Source organism: Dendrobium catenatum, unplaced genomic scaffold (assembly GCF_001605985.2).
Source record: "Dendrobium catenatum unplaced genomic scaffold, ASM160598v2 fragScaff_scaffold_880, whole genome shotgun sequence".
NCBI classification, from domain to species: Eukaryota; Viridiplantae; Streptophyta; class Magnoliopsida; order Asparagales; family Orchidaceae; genus Dendrobium; species Dendrobium catenatum.
The window spans coordinates 370,782-393,092 of NW_021319342.1; the positions used below are offsets into that span (position 1 = coordinate 370,782).

Genomic DNA, 22,311 nt, shown 5'->3' on the forward strand with positions numbered 1-22,311 from the left:
ATACAACACAGATTGGGGCATGCTATCAAAAACTGCTTAGCTCACTCCTTACACTTTCTCTGGTTTGAAAATAAAATTAAAAGTAAGAGTGAGCTAACATGGCTCAGTAAGCTATCACAACCTAAAACATAAATCAATAATTAAAGTCAAAAGAATTGAAAAGTATTATAATGTAATAATAAACTGAAATATTGTACAAAAAGTTAAAACTAAAACATATAGTGATATTGAGTGCATTTAACTAACCAATGAATGATATTGAAATTAAAATATAAACAAATGTTTTGTAGCAATTTTCAGAATAACCCTTAGGCTCCAGCATCATAACATCGATATATAGATATCTCAATAACCTGCATCATAATGCTCCAAGTCATAAGTGACCTTTGGGAAGGGTCTAAGAGTTGGTTTGGTTTAAAATTGCAGTGAAACTCAGTAACCTGCGTGATTGAGTGAAACTTCAATTTTAGTTGGTTTGGTTTAAAATTGGAGTTTTTAGGGTTAAGAGATAAATTTGGTCAACTCTCTTTGACCCGTGTCAGATGGATTTATCATGGCTCCTTAACCTATGGGAAGGGTCCAAGAGCAAGCCAAGGGTTCATAGGGTAGATCCTAGCCTTGGCTAGATTGTAGGGAGTGCCATAAGGCTTAGGTTAAATAGATTTTGCTTAGGGTTTTACAATTTTGGATTTGACTTCGGGTTAACCTAAGGTTGACCTAGTGTGATCCATTATCTATATAGAGTAAGTAGGATGTATCCTAATGCCATTGGATATCTTTTATATAAGTCTAAGGTTAATTAGACCATGACTAGTTCAATTAAAACTAAGGGTGTAAACAAGTCAAGTCGAGCTCGAGTCATCCAAGCTTGAGCTTGAGCTTGAGCTTGATTAACTAAGGGAGTTTGAGCTGGAGCTTGAGCTTTATTCTACAAGTTTGAGCTGGTTCATGAGCCAGCTCATTTATTTTGAAAAAAAAGAAAAGGCTTATGATTCAAGCAATTATTATAATAAAATGATAAAAAGAGATATTAGAAAAAAATTAATGAAGAATAACTTAATATAAGAATGTAAGATGTTATTTATAAATAGTTTTAACTGCATTGCACTTAAAATCCTGAATAGCTATATATCTTGAGTGTATTATATATTATAAAATTTTAAACGAGCCGACTCACAAGCTAACGAGTACAGTTAGGTCTAGCTCAAGTTAGGTTGTTAGCTCATCTAGCTCGGCTCACAAGCCATTTATCGAATAGAGCTTGAGCCGGCTCACGAGTCATAACTCAACTAATACCCCTATTTAAACCCTAAAACTACCCTACCGGTATTTTGGAGTTTAAGCTTTAGATTTGACTTCAACCTATTACAAATAGATTTGTAAAAGATTAAGAAGGTCGTTAGATTAGCTTAGGAGAGTCTAGGATAGGCTTCAAAGGGGCTTACATGCCATATGAGGCATACTAGGGTAAGGGTCTCAAGTGTCCAAAATATGGTATGTTTTATCCTAAAGTTTTAGAGTTTCTATAGCAAGTCATAGCTAAGTCCTTAAAAATTCGTCTATGAGGTTCTATGAGAAAAGCCCTATATTAGGGAAAAGATCCTTTAATTGAAGATGAGGATTTTGTTATCCATTCGACACTTCTTTTGCATTTGAGTAATTTTTAACATATTTTAGGTTATTAGGCGGCGTTTCATCCATATCTGACATCCAGCACTGGGTTGGAGTAGGAGCAAGCATGGCTTCCTTGCTCGGCAGTGTCGCAGCGTTCACCACACTCTCCTCCACCGCTCGAGTACATGATTTAGCTCTCTTCAGAGAACCTCGACAGCAGCCTTCACATTCTTTTCATTCGAATCGCTCCTCCGCTCTCTGCAGCTTTGCTTCCCTTTCTCTCCGACCCCTCTTTCCCCCTGTTCCTCTTCGTTCTTCCAGATGGAACCCGCCGGCAGCGGAGGCGGAGGACGTAATTCCGGTGGAGGAGTCTCCGGCGCCGGATCCCGTCGAAGCTCAGATAGAGGCTGCTGCTGCCAGCTCTACTCGTAAGGGTGAGGATGTCTTTGCAGTTGTGATGGTGAGCTGCTGAACTCCGGAATATCAATTTCTTCAGAGCGTTTTTGAGTTTTCCTTGATTCTAGTTTCTAATTCGTCTCGCTACTGCTGAATTGTTTTCAGATTGGCTCAAGGCAGTACATTGTCATTCCTGGAAGGTTTATCTACACGCAGCGGCTGAAGGGTGCCAATGTTAATGACAAGGTCAGTTGCTTGGTGTTGGGCATGGCTGTGAATGAGTTATTGAGTTATTTTATCATTTAACGAAGGCAGTACCAAGTAATGAGGATTGGCTCGTGTCATTTATGATAAACGTGTTTCTAGATAATTCTGTTAACTGAACTAGATATAATGCAGTATCATTTGCCGACATCAAACAACATTTTATTTTACAAGTAGTCTAGGAAATATTTACAGACAATAGTTTTCTTCATTGCAGCAGCCAGAACTCTTAACCATCAATATATTGTTTACTTTTACCTTATGACCATATGGTTTTTTCTCCTTGGTGTAACTTCACTAGCGGTCACCCATCCTAGGAGTGCTCATGTACGAGCATGCATAACTTTGGACCATTATGTCAAAAGAAGCTTTGATGTTTAAGTGTTTAGCTTTATTATTGTAAGGAGTTTTACAATCCCCCCACTTTGATCACTGAAGCCTTTGTCAGTTTCCTTAACCTATAATCATCCGCATGACATATAGGATTCTAAAGGTGGAATTCCCATCTTTCAATTGGTATATTGTTCTGATACCATTTGTTATAGCCAGAATTCTTAACCATTGAGATATTATATGCTTTGACCTAATGAACTCACATTTTTATCCCCTTGATGTAACTTCTCAAGTGATCATTAGTCTTAAGAGTGCTCCTGTACAAGTATATGAACTTTGAAATTTCTAATGAAACTCTACCTATTATGCTAAAAAACATCTCAATGTTTAAGAGTTTGGCTTTATTGTCATAAGGGGTTTCATACCCAATTCATGTATTTTGAATAGGTCGAGGTAAGAACCATGTAGCCTAATAATATCTTTCCTAGATCTAATCATGAAGACCTTTTTGCTTTAACCTTGGACCAATAGTAAACTAAAGGAAAAAAAAAAACTTATAATAGGATATCTTTATACATTTTGTATCATGATAAGAAGATAAAATGTAAGTCAAATGATTAAAATTAGAGAATGTTTACGTTTTCTGAGGGACAAAATTGTGTTTTCTATTTTTATTTAAACATCTTATAGTTTAAATGTTCTGCATTTTATTATTTTAACCCTTATTCTGATACAAAACACATCAAGATATTTTAATATCCTCCTTAGAATTACATTACCCAATTATGAAGACCTTCTGCTTAAACCTTGCACCAATAGTAAACTAAAGGGAAAAAAAAACTTATAGTGGGATATCTTTATAGTTTTTGTATCATGATAAGAAGATTAAATGATAAAATGCAATAGTCAAATGCTTAAAATTAGGGAATTTTTACGTTTTTTTAAGGCAAAATTGTGTTCTCTATTTCTATTTAAACATCTTAGAGTTTAAATGTTATGCATTTTATTATTTTAACCCTTATTCTGATACAAAACACACCAAGATATCTTAATATCCTCCTTAGAATTACATTACCCAATCATGAAAACCTTTTGGTTTAACCTTGCATCAATAGTAAACTAAATGGAAAAAAAATTATAGTATATCATTATACGTTTTGTATCATGATAAGAAGATAAAAAGATAAAATGCAAAAGTCAAATTCTTAAAATTAGAGGATGTTTCAGTTTTCTGAAAAGACAAAAATGTGTTTTCTATTTTTATTTAAATATCTTATAATTTAAATGTTCTGCATTTTATCATTTTATATGTTATATTGATACAAAATATTTCAAGATATCTTAATACAATTCTTTTCCAAAATTAAATTCATTAAACTTATTATATTTGATTGAGTATGCATAATAAAATTAGACACATGGCAAAAATTGTTGCTGTAAATGCAACAAAATATAAAATTCTTGTTTTGCAAATAAAATTGTCTCGCTTTATCATAGGATATTTTAGATGTTAGTTTTTAAAATTATACACCCATATTCATTTGGGACATGTTGACGAAGTACAAAGAGAGCATGAATCAATGAGTTGAACAAGTCACTGATTGGGCATTAGCTTAATCTCCTACAACTTCATGCTTGCCATGCTTAAAGTCGCTCAAAGCCACAAACCGCCTCGATCCAAATCATGTCAAGTTGCTCAAATAACAAACCTTACTTGATCCTTAATATTCACATATCTAACTCACCCATGGCACTTACAAAGTCACCAACTTTTCAAGTCTATTCAACCTTTGAACTTGAGCACTCACCTCAAGTACTTGCACGCCGACAAGGGGTTTTTGCCATGAGAACTTGTTTAAGGATATTCACTCTCAAACTAGAACTCACCCAAAGCTCCTGCTTGCAAAGATCCACAAGTTAGGCTCATCCTCTACCCATTTGGCTACACATAGTCTTGGTTATATATTTCATGAGTTACATTATTTAGTCAATTATGTATTGTGAACTTAGCGCTCATTTACAAATAACGGGTCATTGCGCATAAACATAGCACAATGTTATACTTTTACAAAAAAATCAAACTCACTAGTCTCTCTTATAATATTTCTTAGCTTTTACTCAGAATATATCTTTTTGAATCCTTCCTATAACTCATTTTGATTTGCTCGTCTTTGTTTAAGCTTCAACGAAGCCTTATTTAGATCTATTTGATCAAGAAGAGTCTTTGAGACAAAAAACCATACATGTGGATGTGCCAAAGACAAATTATTAGTTCATGGAACATGTTAATGATAGGGAAAGGTCCTTGTATGGCCAGTGGCATAACATATGCCACCTTTGAGTGCTTGCAATGTATGGAGAGGATCATTTGACAAGGATGACCAAAGGAATCTTCGAGCACTTCCCTTATGCTGCTCCTTTTGCCCAATCCTCTCAAGACTACCAATTAGTCATCTCCCTAGTGCACCGATGCCATTGTAGTCCTAGAGTTTATTGCAATAACTTGATTTGAACATGAGTTTTACCTCTTTGAGGAGAGTATTTTAGGGACTCCCTCCCTTATCACCCAACAAGGTGTCAAACATTGCCTTTAAATATATATTTATTTTTTGTGGAGATCATAGAGCCATAGACACTGTCTAAATTCAATATACTTGCCTTGGATTCCTATCAAGGGAAGTCAAACCTAACTAATTATGTTTCTCACTTCTAGTTAACAATCTCTTTTCTTATAGTTAGTAGGAAGTCAAGTTTTTTGTCTCATCTACCCCATTTTTACAGAGGCAACATTATGGTGTTTCTCTCATATTTCTCTTGGGAGCATTATTTTTTTTTTTATTTCAAGTAATAATTTATCTTGTGTATGCTTTTTGTTGATGATATTCTTCTTGTTGATAAGGCTAGAGAGTGAGTTGAAGGAAAACTTGAATTATGGAGGTCAACCTTATAGTCTAAAGGTTTTCGCTTGAGTAGATCTAAAACTGAATATATGGAGCTACTGTGGGTGCTTGTATTTGTTCTCAATTTCTTCATGTATGTTGATAGGTGAGTTACCACATTTACCTATATATCTTCTAATACTTGTAGGAGCTACTGTATATATTTGCGAGACATTTGACGTTAGTCATAGAGACTTTCACATTCTCTTGCATGACTTGTGTGAACTTTACACATTGATTTCTGTCATTTGTATGCAGCTTGCACTATTACTAAGGGACTTTGTCCATCTCTTTGCAATCAAATTACATTTCCCTTCTGATTTCATCGTTTGCAAGGCTGAGCATATTCGTATACATGTTTATGCCGATTGCAGTAGTGTTGTTGTAGTCTCCCTACACATGTTTGCAGGATAGCCACCATATATGTGGCACATTTGCATTATCACTTCTTGATACGCTAGGAGGACTAATGTGTTTTCTTGAAGTTAAGTCTTCATTTGCATGTCACCTATGTTTGAAGACCTTCTGCCACTAGTTCTTTTGCTTGCGTTAAACGTCTGTGTTCATTTGAAAGTTTCATATTTTTATTGTAAGCATGATGATTGGAATATCACCACATTTATTACACACGTTCTTGTTCACAAGCATGTCAAATGTGTTTGTAGAGAATTCCTCTTTCGTATTTGTATGTTGCTTATGTCTAAAAGTGTTCTACCATGAATCCTTTGCATGCATTTGGTGTTCATTCTTGAATCAATTATAAGCAAGTCATGCTCAGCTCCGCAAATCTTTGTTTGATTATTGATATTCATTAGAAAGATCCAGGTCTTTATTCAGCATTTGCATTCATATGATTGGTACTTGTTAAGTTAAATTCTCATTCCGTATGGTTCATGTTCAAGTCCAACTTGATGTTAAATTTGAGCCCCCTGCTATTCAAGTCTTGTTCAAATCCCACTTGATATTGTATAGTTCAAGTTCAATGTCCATAAGTCCTTCTTGTCCACATATTGTTCCAGTTTGAGTCCAATTCATTGTCATTCGTTGCAAGTCCAAATTCATTTTCGATTTAAATTTGAGTTGATTTGACTTAGGCTCAATTTTACGTTTAGTTCATTATCCATATCAAGTCCTTTATTTGTCTAAAGTTGTTCAAGTCCTCTGTGTCTTCAGTCGGAATTTCGACAGACTCCCAGCGTCTCCCCCAGAAAAATTACGGAAAACTGGGCCTCCCGCCACGCTAGATAAAAGCATGTACGGTAGGTGCCCTCGTACGAGGACATCGCGGCCGTAAAATCTTTGTCCCCACCACGCTAAGAAAAGCCTGTATGGGTCTTCTACAGGTACCTGTTGCAAGAGAGAAGCAGTTGTTTTCCCGCAGGTACAGAGCCGTGTACGAGTACTTAAGAGTTGTCCTAGCCACACTAAGAAAAGCGTGCACCAGGCTTACCTGCCTCGTTGCATGCGTAGCACCGGGTTCTCTCCTACCATGTAAAGAAAAGCGTGTATAGGTGGTTGACCGGCTCGTCACACACCGAGGACAGGATTTTGGAGTTGAGGGGTCGCTCACCTACCTTGTCGTAGGTGTCGTACTAGGTTCCCTTCCCACCACCCTAGAGAAAAGCGTGTATGAGTGATTTGCCGGCTCAACATGCACACCGAGGTAAGAGAGGGATTTTAGTTCATGAAGTTATACTTTGGCGACCCGACGGTGGAGGCTCGTGGCACGAGGCAAGGGAGGTGCAATCATTTCTTTTTTTATTAATTATAACTAACTATTAATTAACTATAATTAGTAAATTAATTATAATTATAATTAATGACTAATTATAATTAATCAAAATTAATTATAAATTATAATTAATTACTAATTATTAATTAATCATAATTATAATTAAATAATAATTAAAGATAATTAATAATCATTATAATTAATTAAAATCTTGCTTTACTAGATTTGGCCGGAGAAGCGCCCGAAAGGGGAACGTTACCCTCACAACCAACGAGCTCTCGTTCGTGCTTCCGATCCGACAGTTAGGAAGGCTGCCGAAGGAGCAATGTCGGACAGCAACGGAGAAGCCGAGGAAGCGCACGATCGGGAGAAGGTTATCTTCACACGAGCGAGCTCACGTTGTTGCTTACGATCAAAATGTCGTAACTTCCGACCGACTGGAAGGGAATCGTCGAAGGGGCAGAGTCGACCAGCCAAGAGGGAGCTGGCAAAGCACTTGAGGGGGAGAAAATTTCCTTCACCGCGAGCGAACTCCCGTTCCTGCTTCCGCTCAGGTTGCCGTAACTTCCGATCTCACAGAGGGAAAGTCGTCGAGGGAGCCGAGTCGAACAGCGACTAAGGAGTCGGGGAAGCGACGCGAAGGGTAGAGATATCGCGAGAGAGAGCGGGAGCGAGAGAGAGTGAAAGAGCGAGCGAGAGGCCGAAGGCCTGGTCTCTTCGGCCATTTAACGACGCGAGCGGGTCGTGCCACGTGGGAGGAGGTCGTGGACATGTGCGACGTGCGCGGGATGGCTTTGGCAGAGCAGGTAAGCTATTTGTTTTTTTTTTTCGTTACACAGGTCAACATGGTTGTTTCCTGCTTTGCACAATGCCTATTTCTTTCACAGTTCAAGCACTATGCCAACATTATTTCACTGTACCGATTTTTCCACTACAATCCCTTATCCGATATCCTGCTGGCTTGCGTGAAATCCTAACAGAGAAAGGATTTCTGTTGGTTCCCAACAACAACAACAACAACAACATAAAGCCTTTATCCCACTACGTGGGGTCGGCTATATGAATCCTTTTTTTCCATTGTGTCCTATTAAAAGTCAAATTCTCGTTTAAATCTAATAAAGAAAGGTCATTCCTAATATTTTCTAACCAAGTCTTTTTAGGTCACCCTTACCTTTCTTAACATAAGTCAAATCTAATACCTCTACTCTCCTAACCGATTCATCGGAAGGCCGCCATTTTATGTGACCAAACCATCTAAGGAGACTCTCTCTAATCTTTTCTTCTACTGGAGCTACTACAACCTTTTCACGTATATGCTCATTTCGTATCTTATCTCTAAGGGTAAAGCCACTCATCCACCTGAGCATCCTCATCTCTGCCACACTTAACTTAGTATTATGCTTCTCTTTTAATGGCCAACATTCGGCACCATAAAGCATTGCAGGCCTCACAACCACCTTATAGAATTTTCCGAGGGGTACATTTCTATCACATAACAGAGAAAGGATTTCTGTTGGTTCCCGTGGAGCAAAATAAGATATGGACAATGAGGCCCACGCATTACTGCTATTATAACTTCTTTTCAGTCAAGTGAAGCCTCTTTTCAATTAATTATTAGCTAAAAAAAATCATATATCCACGTTATACTATTAAAAGCCTATAAGTAACACTAACAGACTTTAATTTGTATCAATTCTAAAATATGAATCCTTTAACTTTTATCATTTACTAATTAATTCTAATTTAACTGTTAATATTAATTTAACAGTAAATTAATAATAGTAAATTTTAAAATAAAAATTTAGGTTTTACAGTTATGAAACTCTGTTATGCATGATATCTATCATTCTGTCCTTTTCTCTTTTGTTGCAGGTCATACTAAGCAAAGTCTTGTTAGTTGGAACCCCAAAAAAAGCATATATTGGGCAACCAGTTGTAACCAATGCTGTAGTCCAAGCGGTGGTGGAAGAGCAGGTAACATAAGACTGTTGAAGAATTTTTGTTGCAGTTAATTGCTGCCTTTGCTTCACTCAGTTTTATTTATTTATTTATCTTGCAATGCTTACAGGGACTGGATAAGAAAGTTATTGTTTTCAAGTATAAGAAGAAGAAGAACTACCGAAGAAATATAGGACACCGGCAGGTAGCAAAATCTTCTATTTACCAATAATGAGGTCTTCTAAAGTTTTGTTTAGAACAGCTTTTTTACTGCTTCTACTTTTAAAAAAATTACTTTAAGAAATAGTAAAAAAGCCGTTCCAAATGAAGCCTAAATTTCAAGATGTTTATTTTTCAAAAACTTGACTACGCATAAAACAATAATTTGATTCTTAACAGCCTAACACAAGGATAAGGATCACCGGCATCTCTGGGTATGAAGACTTCCCTGCTGACACCATGCCAGAGCCAGAAGAGGCAGTTGCAGCGTAAGTTTGTGCTACAAAGTTTGATCCTGTTGTTAATTATGTTTTGAAATTTCCTGTGAAGTGCTGCCCAACAATTATTTCTTGTCTGATAGTATAAAGTTTAATTCATCTCCTGAGAAGTACTTTCCCAGAAATTTCTCTTTTTTTTTTTTTGTTTTTTTGTTTTCTGGGAAAACTTGCACAGAAAGTTCTCATTCTTCTCTAGTGTAGGAGAAATTATTATGTCCGGATAAAAAATTGAAAATTCGGACGAATACCGAGCAATACCGAGTTTGTACCGAGCACGGTATTGAGCGCCCAAGTGACGTGGTGCTTTGTTATTGTTCGCTGGACGCGTTCGGTGTCCGGACACAATAATTACTCCTAATGTAGTGGTAAAATCCGCCTCCCATTCTATATATACCAACATTTTGAAAATGTTACACTTTCCAATTCGCCTATATCTATAATCTGTTGAACGCCACTCTGTTATTAACCAACTTCCTTCCTTCACTGCAGTAAGATCCTTAGATTTTGTTTGGAACAATTTTTTTAGCTTTTTAGTACAAATTTTCTTAAATTAGAAATTTTATATTAAAAAACTGATTTAGAAAACAGTAAGAAAGCTTTTCCAAATGAAGCCTTAGTCCTTACTAATGATCACATATAACATTGTGAGCATCAAAGTTTGGTTAATTTTCTGGCTTTATGATAGCAAAAATACATAGATGTTAATTTGTATGTTCAAAATTTTACTATTTTGTATTTTATAGTTGAAGCTTCTGTAGAAACTTAGCTCACCTCTGCTGGATTAATGACACATCTGAGACGTCTTGACCGCCTGATCAACTAAGTAATGAAAATAGTCATCTAAGTTGTTTGTTTGGGAGAAAGGCTGCTAGGTTGATGGGTGATGAGAAATTTTTTTCTTATAATAATTGGAATTCTTAGACTTCATTTGGGGCAACTTTCTTACTGTTTTTTAAAACAAATTTGTAGTATCGAAATTTCTTGAATTAGAAAATTTTGTACTGGAAAGTTATTTTAGAAAAGAGCAAGAAAGTTGTTCCAAACGAAGCCTTAGGGTTCGTTGGGGACGGCTAAGGTTTCGTTTGGGATGGCTTTTTACTACTTCAATTCTTAAAGCAACTTTTTAGTACAAAAAAATAAGAAACAATAAGAAATCCGTCTCAAACGAAGCCATAGACTTCGTTTGGGGCTGCTTTTTTACTGCTTCTTAAAACATTTTTCTAGTACAAAAATTAAATTTTTTGTACCAAAAAGCTGCTTTAAGAAGCAGTGAGAAAGCCGTCCCAAACGAAGCCTTAGTTCATGTTGAGAATTTAGGAATTTTCTTTGGCTCATTTGGTTGCTTGATATTAAAAAACATATTTTGCAAAATGTTGAAGTTTACTAAATTCATCATGTGATGGAATGTGTTGAGTGACAAACAATGATTTCAAATTTTAGAATGTTTCTCCAAAATCCCTAACTAGAAAATGACTGGTTTTATTTTCATATTTAAAATAAGTGAAATTAAAATTATATTATCAACTAAATAAACCCTTAAGCTTTTTATGGTGATGTGTTCCTTCAAGTTCTTATTTGGTTGCTATGAGATAGAAATATGTTATTCCTTTTTTTTAGATGGTTCAAAGAAATGTCTAATTAAACCTTTTTTTTTCTATATTTTCTTTTAAATACAACATTATGTATTCATTCTTTGTACACAACCATACATTATGGATTAACATTTTGAGTCTCTATCACCACATCTTAATGTGATTGGATGTGATTATTAGATTCTGTAGCTTCTTACTCCCCTCTCACATGGATATGACACTCCCTTATTTTCTTCATAAATATAAATCTAGGGGTGTCAATTCGAATCAACGGGTCGGGTTCGTGTTGAATCCGATTTGATCCGTTTGTAAACAGGATGACATTAACCTAATCCAACTTTATAAATGGGCCAGGTTTGTCAACCCGGACCTGACCCATGTGGGTTACCGGGTTAACCCGACCGACTCGTGATATAAGTGAGGATCGCAAAATCGAACTCCAAACGTGTGAGGTGAGTCGGTGATGGGTTCGGCGGTGAGGCCAGCGACCATATGCGAGCCTACGGCCATGCGGGCGAGGCGGAGTTAGCGACCAATTGCGGGGAGTATAGGACGGGGCGATAAGACCAGCGAACAATCACAGCGCATACAGCTTGTCGAACTCATCAGTGGGGATGGGATGGGTAAGCGGGGACGGGACAGGTGGAGCTGACACGACTAGCTTAGGCGCGAAGGCGGAGCTGACGCTAACTCCGCCTTCGCGCAACTCGAGGCAGATAGGCAGTCACATTCCTGGTTCAACTCAGGTTGACTTCGGGTTTTTTGGTCAACCCAACCCCGGTCCTTTTTTTAAACGGGTCAAAAATCCGAATTTGAACGCAACCCATTTTCTAACCGGGTTCAAACTTCATAAATAGAATATTATAATGTTATATTATACCCATTAAGTGATTATTAAGCTGGGTTTTCTTTCCAATTCTCTACTTAACTATAAAAATAGCTTTCACAAGAACAATAACTTTTGACATTTGTATTCATCATAAATCAAATAAACTTGTTGCGTCCTGGAGTATTCGCGGCGGTAGAGAAATATATAGTTTAACGTCTTAGCATTGTACGAAGATCCAGCACACAATCAGATAAGTGAGAGGGTGTAGCGTTCATAAGAGCACCATAGTTTTTACGTGGAAAACCCCTGAAAAGGGGGAAAAACTACGGGGCCTGGCCCAGTTTGAATGAATCCACTAGTATTTGCAGTCGATTACAAATGAGGCCCTTCCTTGGAAGAAGGCCTTGGATTGATGTAACAAATGTACATCATATAAAGTGCATTACATGGTGGGAGTTACATATACATGTTTGTTTGGTCGGAAGGGCCGTAGTCGGCAAGAGACCGGGGTCAGAAAGATCGTTGTCTAGTGATGGAGGTCGGAAGAACCGTAATAGGCGACGAAGGTCGAGAGGACCGTAGTCGGCAGGAGACCAGGGTCTGAAAGACTGTAGTAGGAGGGCGATACTTCTATAGAAGTTCGGGTATCAGGCGGTGGACTAGTGGAGCTCAGGGCCTTGAGTGGTGTTCCAGAAGAAGTCCAGGCCTCAGGTGGTGGTTCGGCAGAGTCCGGGCCTCAAGTGGTTGTCCGGTGGAAGTCCTGGCCTTAGGTGGTTGCCTGGTGGAGCGCAGGGCCTTAAGTGGTGGTCCAGAAGAAGTCCGGGCCTCAGGTGGTGGTACGGCAGAGCAACGACGTCAAGTGGTTGTCCGGTGGAAGTCCTGACCTTAGGTGGTTGCCTAGTGGAGCGCAGGGCCTTAAGTGGTGATCCAGAAGAAGTCCGGGCCTTAGGTGGTGGCCTGATGGAGTAACGACGTCAAGTGTTTGTCCGGTGGAAGTCCAGGCCTTAGGTGGTTGCCTGGTGGAGCGCAGGGCCTTAAGTGGTGGTCCAGAAGAAGTCCGGGCCTCAGGTGGTGGTTCGGCGGAGCAACGACGTCAAGTGGTTGTCCGGTGGAAGTCCTGGCCTTAGGCGGTTGCCTGGTGGAGCGCAGGGCCTTAAGTGGTGGTCCAGAAGAAGTCCGAGCCTCAAGTGGTGGTTCGGCGGAGCAACGGCGTCAAGTGGTTGTCCGGTGGAAGTCCTGGCCTTAGGTGGTTGCCTGGTGGAGTGCAAGGCCTTAAGTAGTGGTCTAGAAGAAGTCCGGCAGTGGTGGACCAGTGGTGGTTCGTCGGAACTTCAGCGGTGGTCCGGCGAAACTCCGGCGGTGATCGAGGAGGCAAGGAAGCAAGAGCGATCTCGGGTCTCTCTCTTTTTTCCTTAGGCTCCGGGATCCCCCTTTTAAGAGGAGAGGGAGCTCTATTTATAGATTTCTGGAGTGGCATGGTCCGTAAATAGGCAAGAGATCAGGGGTAAATGTGGAGTGGTTGGATGGACGGCTGATATTGAATCCCTTGATCATGTATCGTTTGTCAGTCATTTGGAAGCCTTAATGATTTCGGAATTCAGTGATCTTGGGCTCGTTGGATTCGTCTCGTCGAGCCGCTCGATTCGAGTATAAGCTCGTTAAAATCGGAGACCGTTTGGTAACTCAAATTGTGGTTTGAACCTTCCAACAGCGCTTCGGGTCCTTGATTTGGATCGATTCGGGCTCGGATTGAGTCGAATTTGGTGTCGTTGGGTTTGTATTCCGGAGACGCTCAGTTCGACTATAAGTTTGCTGAAATCGGAGTTCGGATGGTCTCCGAATTAATTTTTGAAGTTTCCAATTTGATTTTGCATCGAGATTCACACCCAATTAAGATAATTTTTTGATGATGTATCAAAACTGAATGCAAGTTCATGCAAAATAAATGGGTTCAAACCACATATAATAAGTTCAAAGATTTGGTCCACTAGCTTGAAATCAATGAGGACTTACTTTTGAATGTTTATTTTGAACCAAAGTTCGAAACAAAAGTTTGAACAACATTTGAACTTGTTTTAAACCTACAATAAATGGTTGAAATAAAGTTCAATATAGTGCAAACCAAAATTTGAATATTTATTTCGAAGCTAATGTTTGAACCCTAAGTTCAAAACATAAGTTTGAATTGGACTAAAACCAATGATAGGGAGTTCGAACAAAATTTTGAACGCAATCTGAACCGAGTTTCAAATGTCTATTTCAAAGCTATTATGTAACCATAAGTTAGAAATAGAAATTTGAACTTGGTTCAACTTGCCTCGAACCTAAGTTTGAACTTTGTTCAAATATTGTTTAAACCCAAACTATGGTTTTGAATTAGATTCAAATATGTTTTAGATTAAGCTCAAACATCATATTAGGGGTGCAAAAGAGTCGAGTCGAGCTCTAGTCAGGCCTAACTCAGTCGAGCTCGAGTCAGGCCTAGCTCGAGCTCGACTCGCGAGCCAAATCTTAAGCTCGAATTGGAGTTGAGCTCAAAAGGTGAGCTCGAGCTTAGCTCGTGTCATTGAAACGAGCTGGTCGAGTGGCTCATTTGAGCACCTTTGCATCACTTCCACGTCTCATCATACTTGTGTTCGAACTCTATCCTGCGTCCCACGTCCGAGCTCTGTCTCGCATTCAAACTTTGTCCGCCCACGTTCGAAATTTGTATCGCTTTCGAACTTCGTCTAAGCTCTATCCCACGTCTCGCGCCTAGAGTCCCGTGTTAGAATTCTGTCTTGCAATTGAGCTCACGTCCTAGTGCACCTGCTATTTCGAATTACTGCGTTGCGATCCCGCTTTCCAACCCACATTTGAGCACTCCTGTGCTACAACCCCGCCTTCATGTTCGAGATTTCGTCCAAGTCCACCCGCCATTACATCACACATCCAAGCCAACTCGCAAGTAATCGAGTCAAGCTTTGGTTGGATCGAACTTGAGCCCGATAATATAACAAGTTCGAAATTCTGTTCTAGCTCGACTAATGAGCTCGATAAGCTCAACTCGCAAGCTCATTAACAAGTCGATCCTGAGCTGGCTTAATAGTCGACTTGACTCAGTTGCACCCCCACATCATATTGTGATTCAAATCTAAGTTCAAACTTTGTTCAAACTTTTATTCAATCCTCAAGCTATGGGCAAAACCTTATTCAAACTATGTACATGTTTTATTTCAAATATAAGGTTCTAACTTAGTATTCAAATTATTATTCAAATCTATCATACAAAGTTGTCTTTCTTTTTTTAGTTGTTGATAACAAAGACATAAGAATGTTGATCTTAAATCAAATTTAAATCTCACAGTATTTGCTTACATTAGAAGGAATGACCGAACGAAATGAGATAGTTATCTAATGCTCAAAGCTAAAATGTATTCAAATGAGGGGGCATTTCCCAAACCAATTGAGCAAGGAGACCGCCGGAAAAAATGCTATATATGCTTGAACGTGAGAATCAAGAGAAATTATTCTGTACAGCTCTATATCTGAAGATGAATTAGGTGCACCCACATCAGCGATACTAAGCAGTACTGAGCCTCGGTACCGAACGAAGGGTGACGTGGCACATTCTAGTTGATCTCCGGACTGCGTTTGACATCCGTACAAAATAATACGAATATGAGTAATTACCACTCATATTTCGTCGTAAAGTTATATTTGTCCAAAAATCAAATCCAAAGACATTTGGCTAATAAAATTATAAGGAAAATACTGCTTCATATTTTTACATTATAAGCAATAAAAAATCAACTATATTTCAAGGACTCCTACGAGAGCCAAATCACCTCCGATCAATATCAAATTATATATTTTTTTTTTTTAACCATGTTGAGTTCTTGTTCAAAATTGTATTAAAAAAAAAGTACAATGATGGTAAAAAAAGTTATCAAATTAAATAAATTGTAGTCATAACTCAAACAGCAAATGTTAGAAGATATTACACACAATAACTCCAAATATAAAATCAATCCAAATATACTCAATAAATTTTTGGTCTAAATGAAATTTTAAATTTTTGGGATAGATTCTTTAGGTGAGTCAATATAAATTATTCATATATTGGATATATCTAAATTGGTCATTTATTTGTTTTATTAAGGCATCCTAAACTAATTATATACTCGCATATGACTTTTCAAATATCTAGCAGGTAGTCAATATAGAAGAACTTACATCTGGCTAGGCCCCACAAGAGACTTGCCCAATGATCTCCATAACTGCATAACCTATCCACATGAATGCATATGGAGAACCCGTCTCCTTCAAGGACAATCAAGGATCTTGACAAACCACGTGACTCGCCAACCACCTCATGAAGGAGAATTTTTATTGCGTCCTCCCACCTGACGTAGAGATACGTCCTCCCATCGCTAAAAAATTGGGTTTTTGCTTGGTATTGCTAGCTATTATTTGGTATTAACGAATAATATCATCATGTGAAAACCAATACCGAGTTATACCGAGCTATACCGAGCTATACCGAGCAATACAAAAAAATACCTAGATTTTCCTAGAGAAAACTCGGCATTGCTCGGTATAGCTCGGTATTGCTCGGTATAGCTCGGTATAACTCGGTTTATGTCTTCACATGATGATATTATTCGTTAATATCAAATAATAGCTAGCAATACCGAGCAAAAACCCAATTTTTTAGCGGTGGGAGGACGTATCTCTACGTCAGGTGAGAGGACGCAATAAAAATTCCATGAAGGAAGACCGATAATCAGAGCTACTCACCTTATCCAGGATGAGTACCTTCACTCATGCTCGACAATCTCAACTAAAGTAAAACATCTACTTATGAGGCTCTTAACTTGCTCTATCATGATCATCTAGCCTCATAACTCATCTTTACGGCAACAAAAACAAGCTCGCCTCTCTTTCCTAGGGAAGTCCAATGTTTCAGAGTAGGCCACCGTCGATTCCATTAGTCACAAGCCCCCTTTAGCTTGTTACTTACAAATAGACTCGCTCATAACACTCGCCTATACTTACTCGATACTATTGAACTCGCCCATACGCAACTTATCAAAGCCCATCTAAGAAGAAAAAAAAACCACAGAGATGCCACAAATCAGATTGAAAAAGATTGAAACAAGACAGCAGAGGTAACGAAGCTGGAACGCGTAGGGCCCCGATTAAAAATTAAAAAAAAAAAATTTTGAAGAATTTTCATGGGTCAAATCAGAGCGCTCACCGCCGATACATAAAAATTATATTAAAAAAAGCAAAAAAGAGCGGACGGACCGTCTAATGCAAGAAACAAAGATCAGATCGGCAGCTCTGAGAAAAAAACATAGAACATCGGACGAAGCATTTTCCCGGAAAAAACAGAAAGAATTGCACAGAAACTAAAAAAACGTCTGAAGACATTGGAGAAAATACCCAACCGTCAGAAGGATTGCCGTCTAAAACCCTAAAAAACTTAAAACCGACGCCGCCGGTACGCTCCTTAACGTGCGGGATCTCGCGGTTCACTTGATCCGCCGTATAGAATTTGGATTTAAAATTATTATAATCGCTTTAAAAGTAGGGATATATCCCGCTATTCTTGATCTAATGATTTGAAGTTTTAACTATTGAGTGTAATATATAGATATATAATATTATTTTTTAAAATATTTAATTATTTTTGTGCTGTATTTGCCCCCCTCCCTCAAAATTGAAGTTGGTTCCGCCCCGTCTACTACCAAATATAATTGGAGTTGATTAGTAAAACAATAAATATAAAATGCTTGAGGATTATCATTTAGAGTAAATACCTTCAAACAATAGAATTTCCCTCACATATCAGATTCCCCATCATAAACTTGACCGTGTATCCTCTGCATGCTCAACGAGTGTTTGGTGAGTATATCTTTAATGGTTGCATTCAGTGTAACTGTATTAGTGGATGTGACATGTTTAATGTTTATAAATATTTCAATGACTTGACTAACTTATTAATATATCTCATCGTAATAGCTAATTGTTCTTTCGTAGAAACATCACGGGATTCATCAACTATAATTGAGAAGTATGAGTCACCAATAACTTTTATGATAGATATTAATGTTTCGATAGCTATAGCATGACATATAGGTGAAGTTAACTTAAGATTTGTGTATGCATATACAAATGTCACTATTTTAATTTCTTCATTATGATTAGCAAAAAAATCAACTAGCTCTAAATAATTTTTTCGGTTATCTGAATTGGATGATTCATCGTGTCGACGGAATGATAAACCTTGACATAGTAGAAATCAAACATAATAAATTGTTGCAGTCAATATGATCTTATAATCATTTTTGCTCTTATCACCTTTGCTTAACCATAAAACTGGTAGACTATGTTCTTGGTTTTTTATTAAATCTTCATATTTTTGTCTAGCCTTATTATGTATACTATTATGCTCTCCAATGTGACTTGAAAATTTTTCTTTCTTCTTCTAATTTTGTAACCATTCTCCAACAAATGAGTTCTCACCATCTTGGCCTTTAATAATTTGTTCCTAGGGTTTAAATATATAATAGCAAATATAAAAAATAGCATATTTCTATACACTGTACTCTAACCAATCAACATACTTATCAAACAATTTTGGATTAAATATCTATGCAATATTTTCAAATAAAGTATAGGGGAATTGATGGTGTCTCTTCAATAGATATGTTATATGAATCTTATCTCTATCATTTACATCATAACTCCAAATTAAAAATCGGAGTCCAGGATTTGTTGGGAGATTACTAATATTAATTTATATATGCTCTTTCCTATTTAAATAACATTCCATTTATTTAACTAAGGAATGACATCTGTCTATCAAAAATTAAACATCAAAATCATTTTATTATTATAATGACCAACGTATATTATGTGAAAAGTTAATAGTAAACCACATATCAAACAAAATGTGCAAACAAATTAAGTGTTACACAACCAGTACAAATTAAGTGCTCTTCAACAAATGAATTTATAAAAATTTTCATGTTAAACCATATGTGAAAGTCCTCCCTACTACTATTAGGAATCTAGCTTTACATATACAATATTTTTAGGTAGAAAAATATAATGAAATAATTATGTAAGTCATACTTGCATTTTACTGATGATTTATTTTTCAAGGTGCACGAAGAGATTAAAAAAAGATGCAAACATAAAAATGTAAACAAGAAGAAGAGAACTAACAAGATTTCTCACCTCTATCAAAAAATTAGAAGCCCTGAAGATATCGAGCAAAATCCTAAAGCTCGATCGATATTAGCTACTCTAAGGCAAGGATCAAAGGATAAGGAATGATTTTTTTTTTTTACAAAGATTTCATAATTAATTAATTCATTCCATAAATAGAAGAGAACAATTAAAAAAGAGCAGTCTATCGATTACTAAAGCGGGTAATAGGAGAAACCAAAGAAAATGGAGCCATCGGCTCGTCGCCTCCTACAGGTGATCAAACGGAGCTTTGACACTGTAATAGTTCAAACTCTTAACTATCAAGGTATTTTCTATTTTGGCCTAAGAGCCTGACAGTTTTATCATATTTGTGTAACTTTTCAGTGGGTTACCCTTCCTAGAATTACTCCGGGATGAGCACGCTTTACTATATAGTTTCTTAATAAAATTCTAACCATTACACCAGAAGGCACCTCGATGTTTAAGAGTTTATCTTCTTTTACTTAAGAGATTTTATAATTGAACAACCTTAAGAAAAATGTTATCATCGACATTCCCAAAACAGAATAAGTCAGAATAAACATGGATACAACAGCCTAATCTCAAAATCATTCTCCCAAGTAGCTTCTCCGACAGTTCTATGCTTCCACTGCACTTTAACCTTAAGAATCCATTTGCTACTCAATTTTCTCATATCAGTTATATACAAAATTCTTCAAATGCGAGTTCTGGCTGAGAAGTATTTTTTTTCTTGGACACGTGGTGAGTAGTGACGGTATGTATGTTAATCCCCCAAAAAGTTTAGGTAATAACTAATTGGATGAGATCTACTATTGTGTTTGAGATACGTAGTTTCTTGAGTATGACTAGATATTACAGCAAGTTTGTGAAAGAATTTTTTCAAATTTATGCACCTCTGATGAGTTTATTTTTAGAATTTGAATATTTTAGTAGCTATGTAATATGTAATTTATTTTAATGAATATTTGTAAAAAAATCTAAAATAATTTTAAAATTAGATCTTAGTATTTGCCTATCATAGCTCAACAAGATATGATATGTCCTGATCGGGTTGGGTTGTGACAAACTTTTATGGTATTAGAGTTGTAAAACTCCTTAAGTAAAAGAAACTAAACTCTTAAACTTTGAGGCATATTTTTGATGTAATGGTTGGAATTTAATTAAGAAATCCCGTAGTTAAGCATGCTCATCTTGGAATAATTTTGGAATGGGTGACCCATTAGAAAGTTACACTAACATGCAAAACCATGAGGCTCTTAGGCCTAAGCAGACAATATCTCGATAGTTAAAAGTTTGGACTATTACATATACAAATGAAAACAATCGTGCAAGAGGATTCGGAAGTCATGAGACTTACGACGATAGATTTTGATCGAAGAGGGGAGTGCCGCAGGCACGAGCAGAGTCTTGGCTGAATTTGGATGAAAATACGTGAGAAAGATGGACTAGGGAAAATTTTAACATAGTGGATTGACAAATTGCTAAATAACTCTAGCTCTAATAAGTATTTTACAACTTTTAAAGAGAGGGGGGGGGGGGGGGGGTGCCCCCCGGGGGGGGGGGGGGTTCCGCCCATGGTTACTAATGACTGTGTAAACTAAATTTTATAAAAATATAACAGTATTCTAGTTTAAAAATAATGACTAACCTAGTTTTATACTAAATTTATATAATCGTAGGCAGTATAAAAATTAAAAAAGGGGTTTTTACATACATAACATTTAAAAGTTGTCTTATTTACTCATATAACACCTAAAATTATCTATTTACACATCTACCACTTAAAACGTACTTGACTTTCTAAAATACCATTCCATCATCTTCTCCGTCAAAACCCCACCCGATAACAACGGCATCCTCCGGCTCACTAATGATACTTGCCGTCTCATCGGCCACGCATTCTACCCCTTCCCCTTCCCCTTCCGTTTCAAGAACTCCACTGATGGTTCCCTCTTCTCCTTCTCTACCACCTTCGCCGTCGCCATCATTCCGGAATATCCCAAGCTCGGCGGCCATGGCCTCGCCTTCACCATGGCCAACTCCAATTAACTTCTTGATGCCCTCCCTAGCCAATACCTCGGCCTCCTGAACGCCAAAAATATTGGCAACGCCTCCAACCACCTATTTGTCGTCGAATTTGATACTGTGAAGGACTTTGAGTTCGGGGACATCAATACAACAATGTCGGAATTGGTCTCAAAAATCTAGCCTCTAATAAATCCATTCCTGCCCCTGCTCGTCAGTTCTCATTATTTATTTGGCTAGAACTTTAAGATGAACGGGTTGGCCAAATTCCTAGATCTCTCCTCTCTTCCATCAGTTTCGAAGCCCAAGAAGAAAAACTATGCCTTGCTCATTGCAGCCCCTGTTTCCTGAAGAAAAACTACGCCTTGCTCATTACATGAAAAAAATCGCAGATGTCATCGAGGATTGGGAGTTAGTTACGGGCCCACATCATTTTTCCTGCAAGGAGCTCAAGTATGCCACCATGAGTTTCAGAGAGAAAGAGCTTCGGGTACAGGGTGGGTTCGACAAAGTTTACAGAGGAGTTCTTCCATGTACAAAGAAATGGGGAGTTGCCGAGAAAAGAAGCCAGTGTCGTCGGCAACGATTGGAGTTTTGACGGAGAGGAATGGTATTTTTGAAAGTAAAATAAGTTTTAAGTGGTAGGTGTGTAAATAGACAACTTTAGATGTTAAATGGGTAAATAAAAAAATTTTAAGTGTCATGTATGTAAAAATCCCTTAAAAAATTTATAAAAATGTAGCAGTAGCCTAATGCCGCAATTTTAATTAAATTAGTTAAGTAAAAGAAATATTTTTTTGGCTGCATAGCCTCAATAGATTGCCTATATTATTGTAGCAATAAAATTTATTTATAAATTTTATTACATTTATATGGTAGCACTAAAAAATTATTGAGTTATGACTCCCTAGTCTTACTTGTAGCAATAAAA

General features: G+C 37.3%; 1 protein-coding gene and 1 pseudogene across 1 annotated transcript; both read left to right on the forward strand.

Annotated features, from left to right (window-relative positions):
- The first annotated feature begins 1,654 nt into the window (after nucleotides 1-1,654).
- LOC110112798 (50S ribosomal protein L21, chloroplastic-like) lies at nucleotides 1,655-10,167 on the forward strand. The gene is made up of 5 exons (XM_020845129.2): nucleotides 1,655-2,074; nucleotides 2,176-2,256; nucleotides 9,151-9,252; nucleotides 9,347-9,421; nucleotides 9,616-10,167. Exons 1-5 carry the CDS (start codon nucleotides 1,739-1,741, stop codon nucleotides 9,706-9,708), a joined length of 687 nt encoding a protein of 228 aa, XP_020700788.2. The 5' UTR covers nucleotides 1,655-1,738; the 3' UTR covers nucleotides 9,709-10,167.
- A 1,752-nt stretch (nucleotides 10,168-11,919) lies between these two features.
- LOC110112784 lies at nucleotides 11,920-21,978 on the forward strand (annotated as a pseudogene).
- The last annotated feature ends 333 nt before the right edge of the window (nucleotides 21,979-22,311 follow it).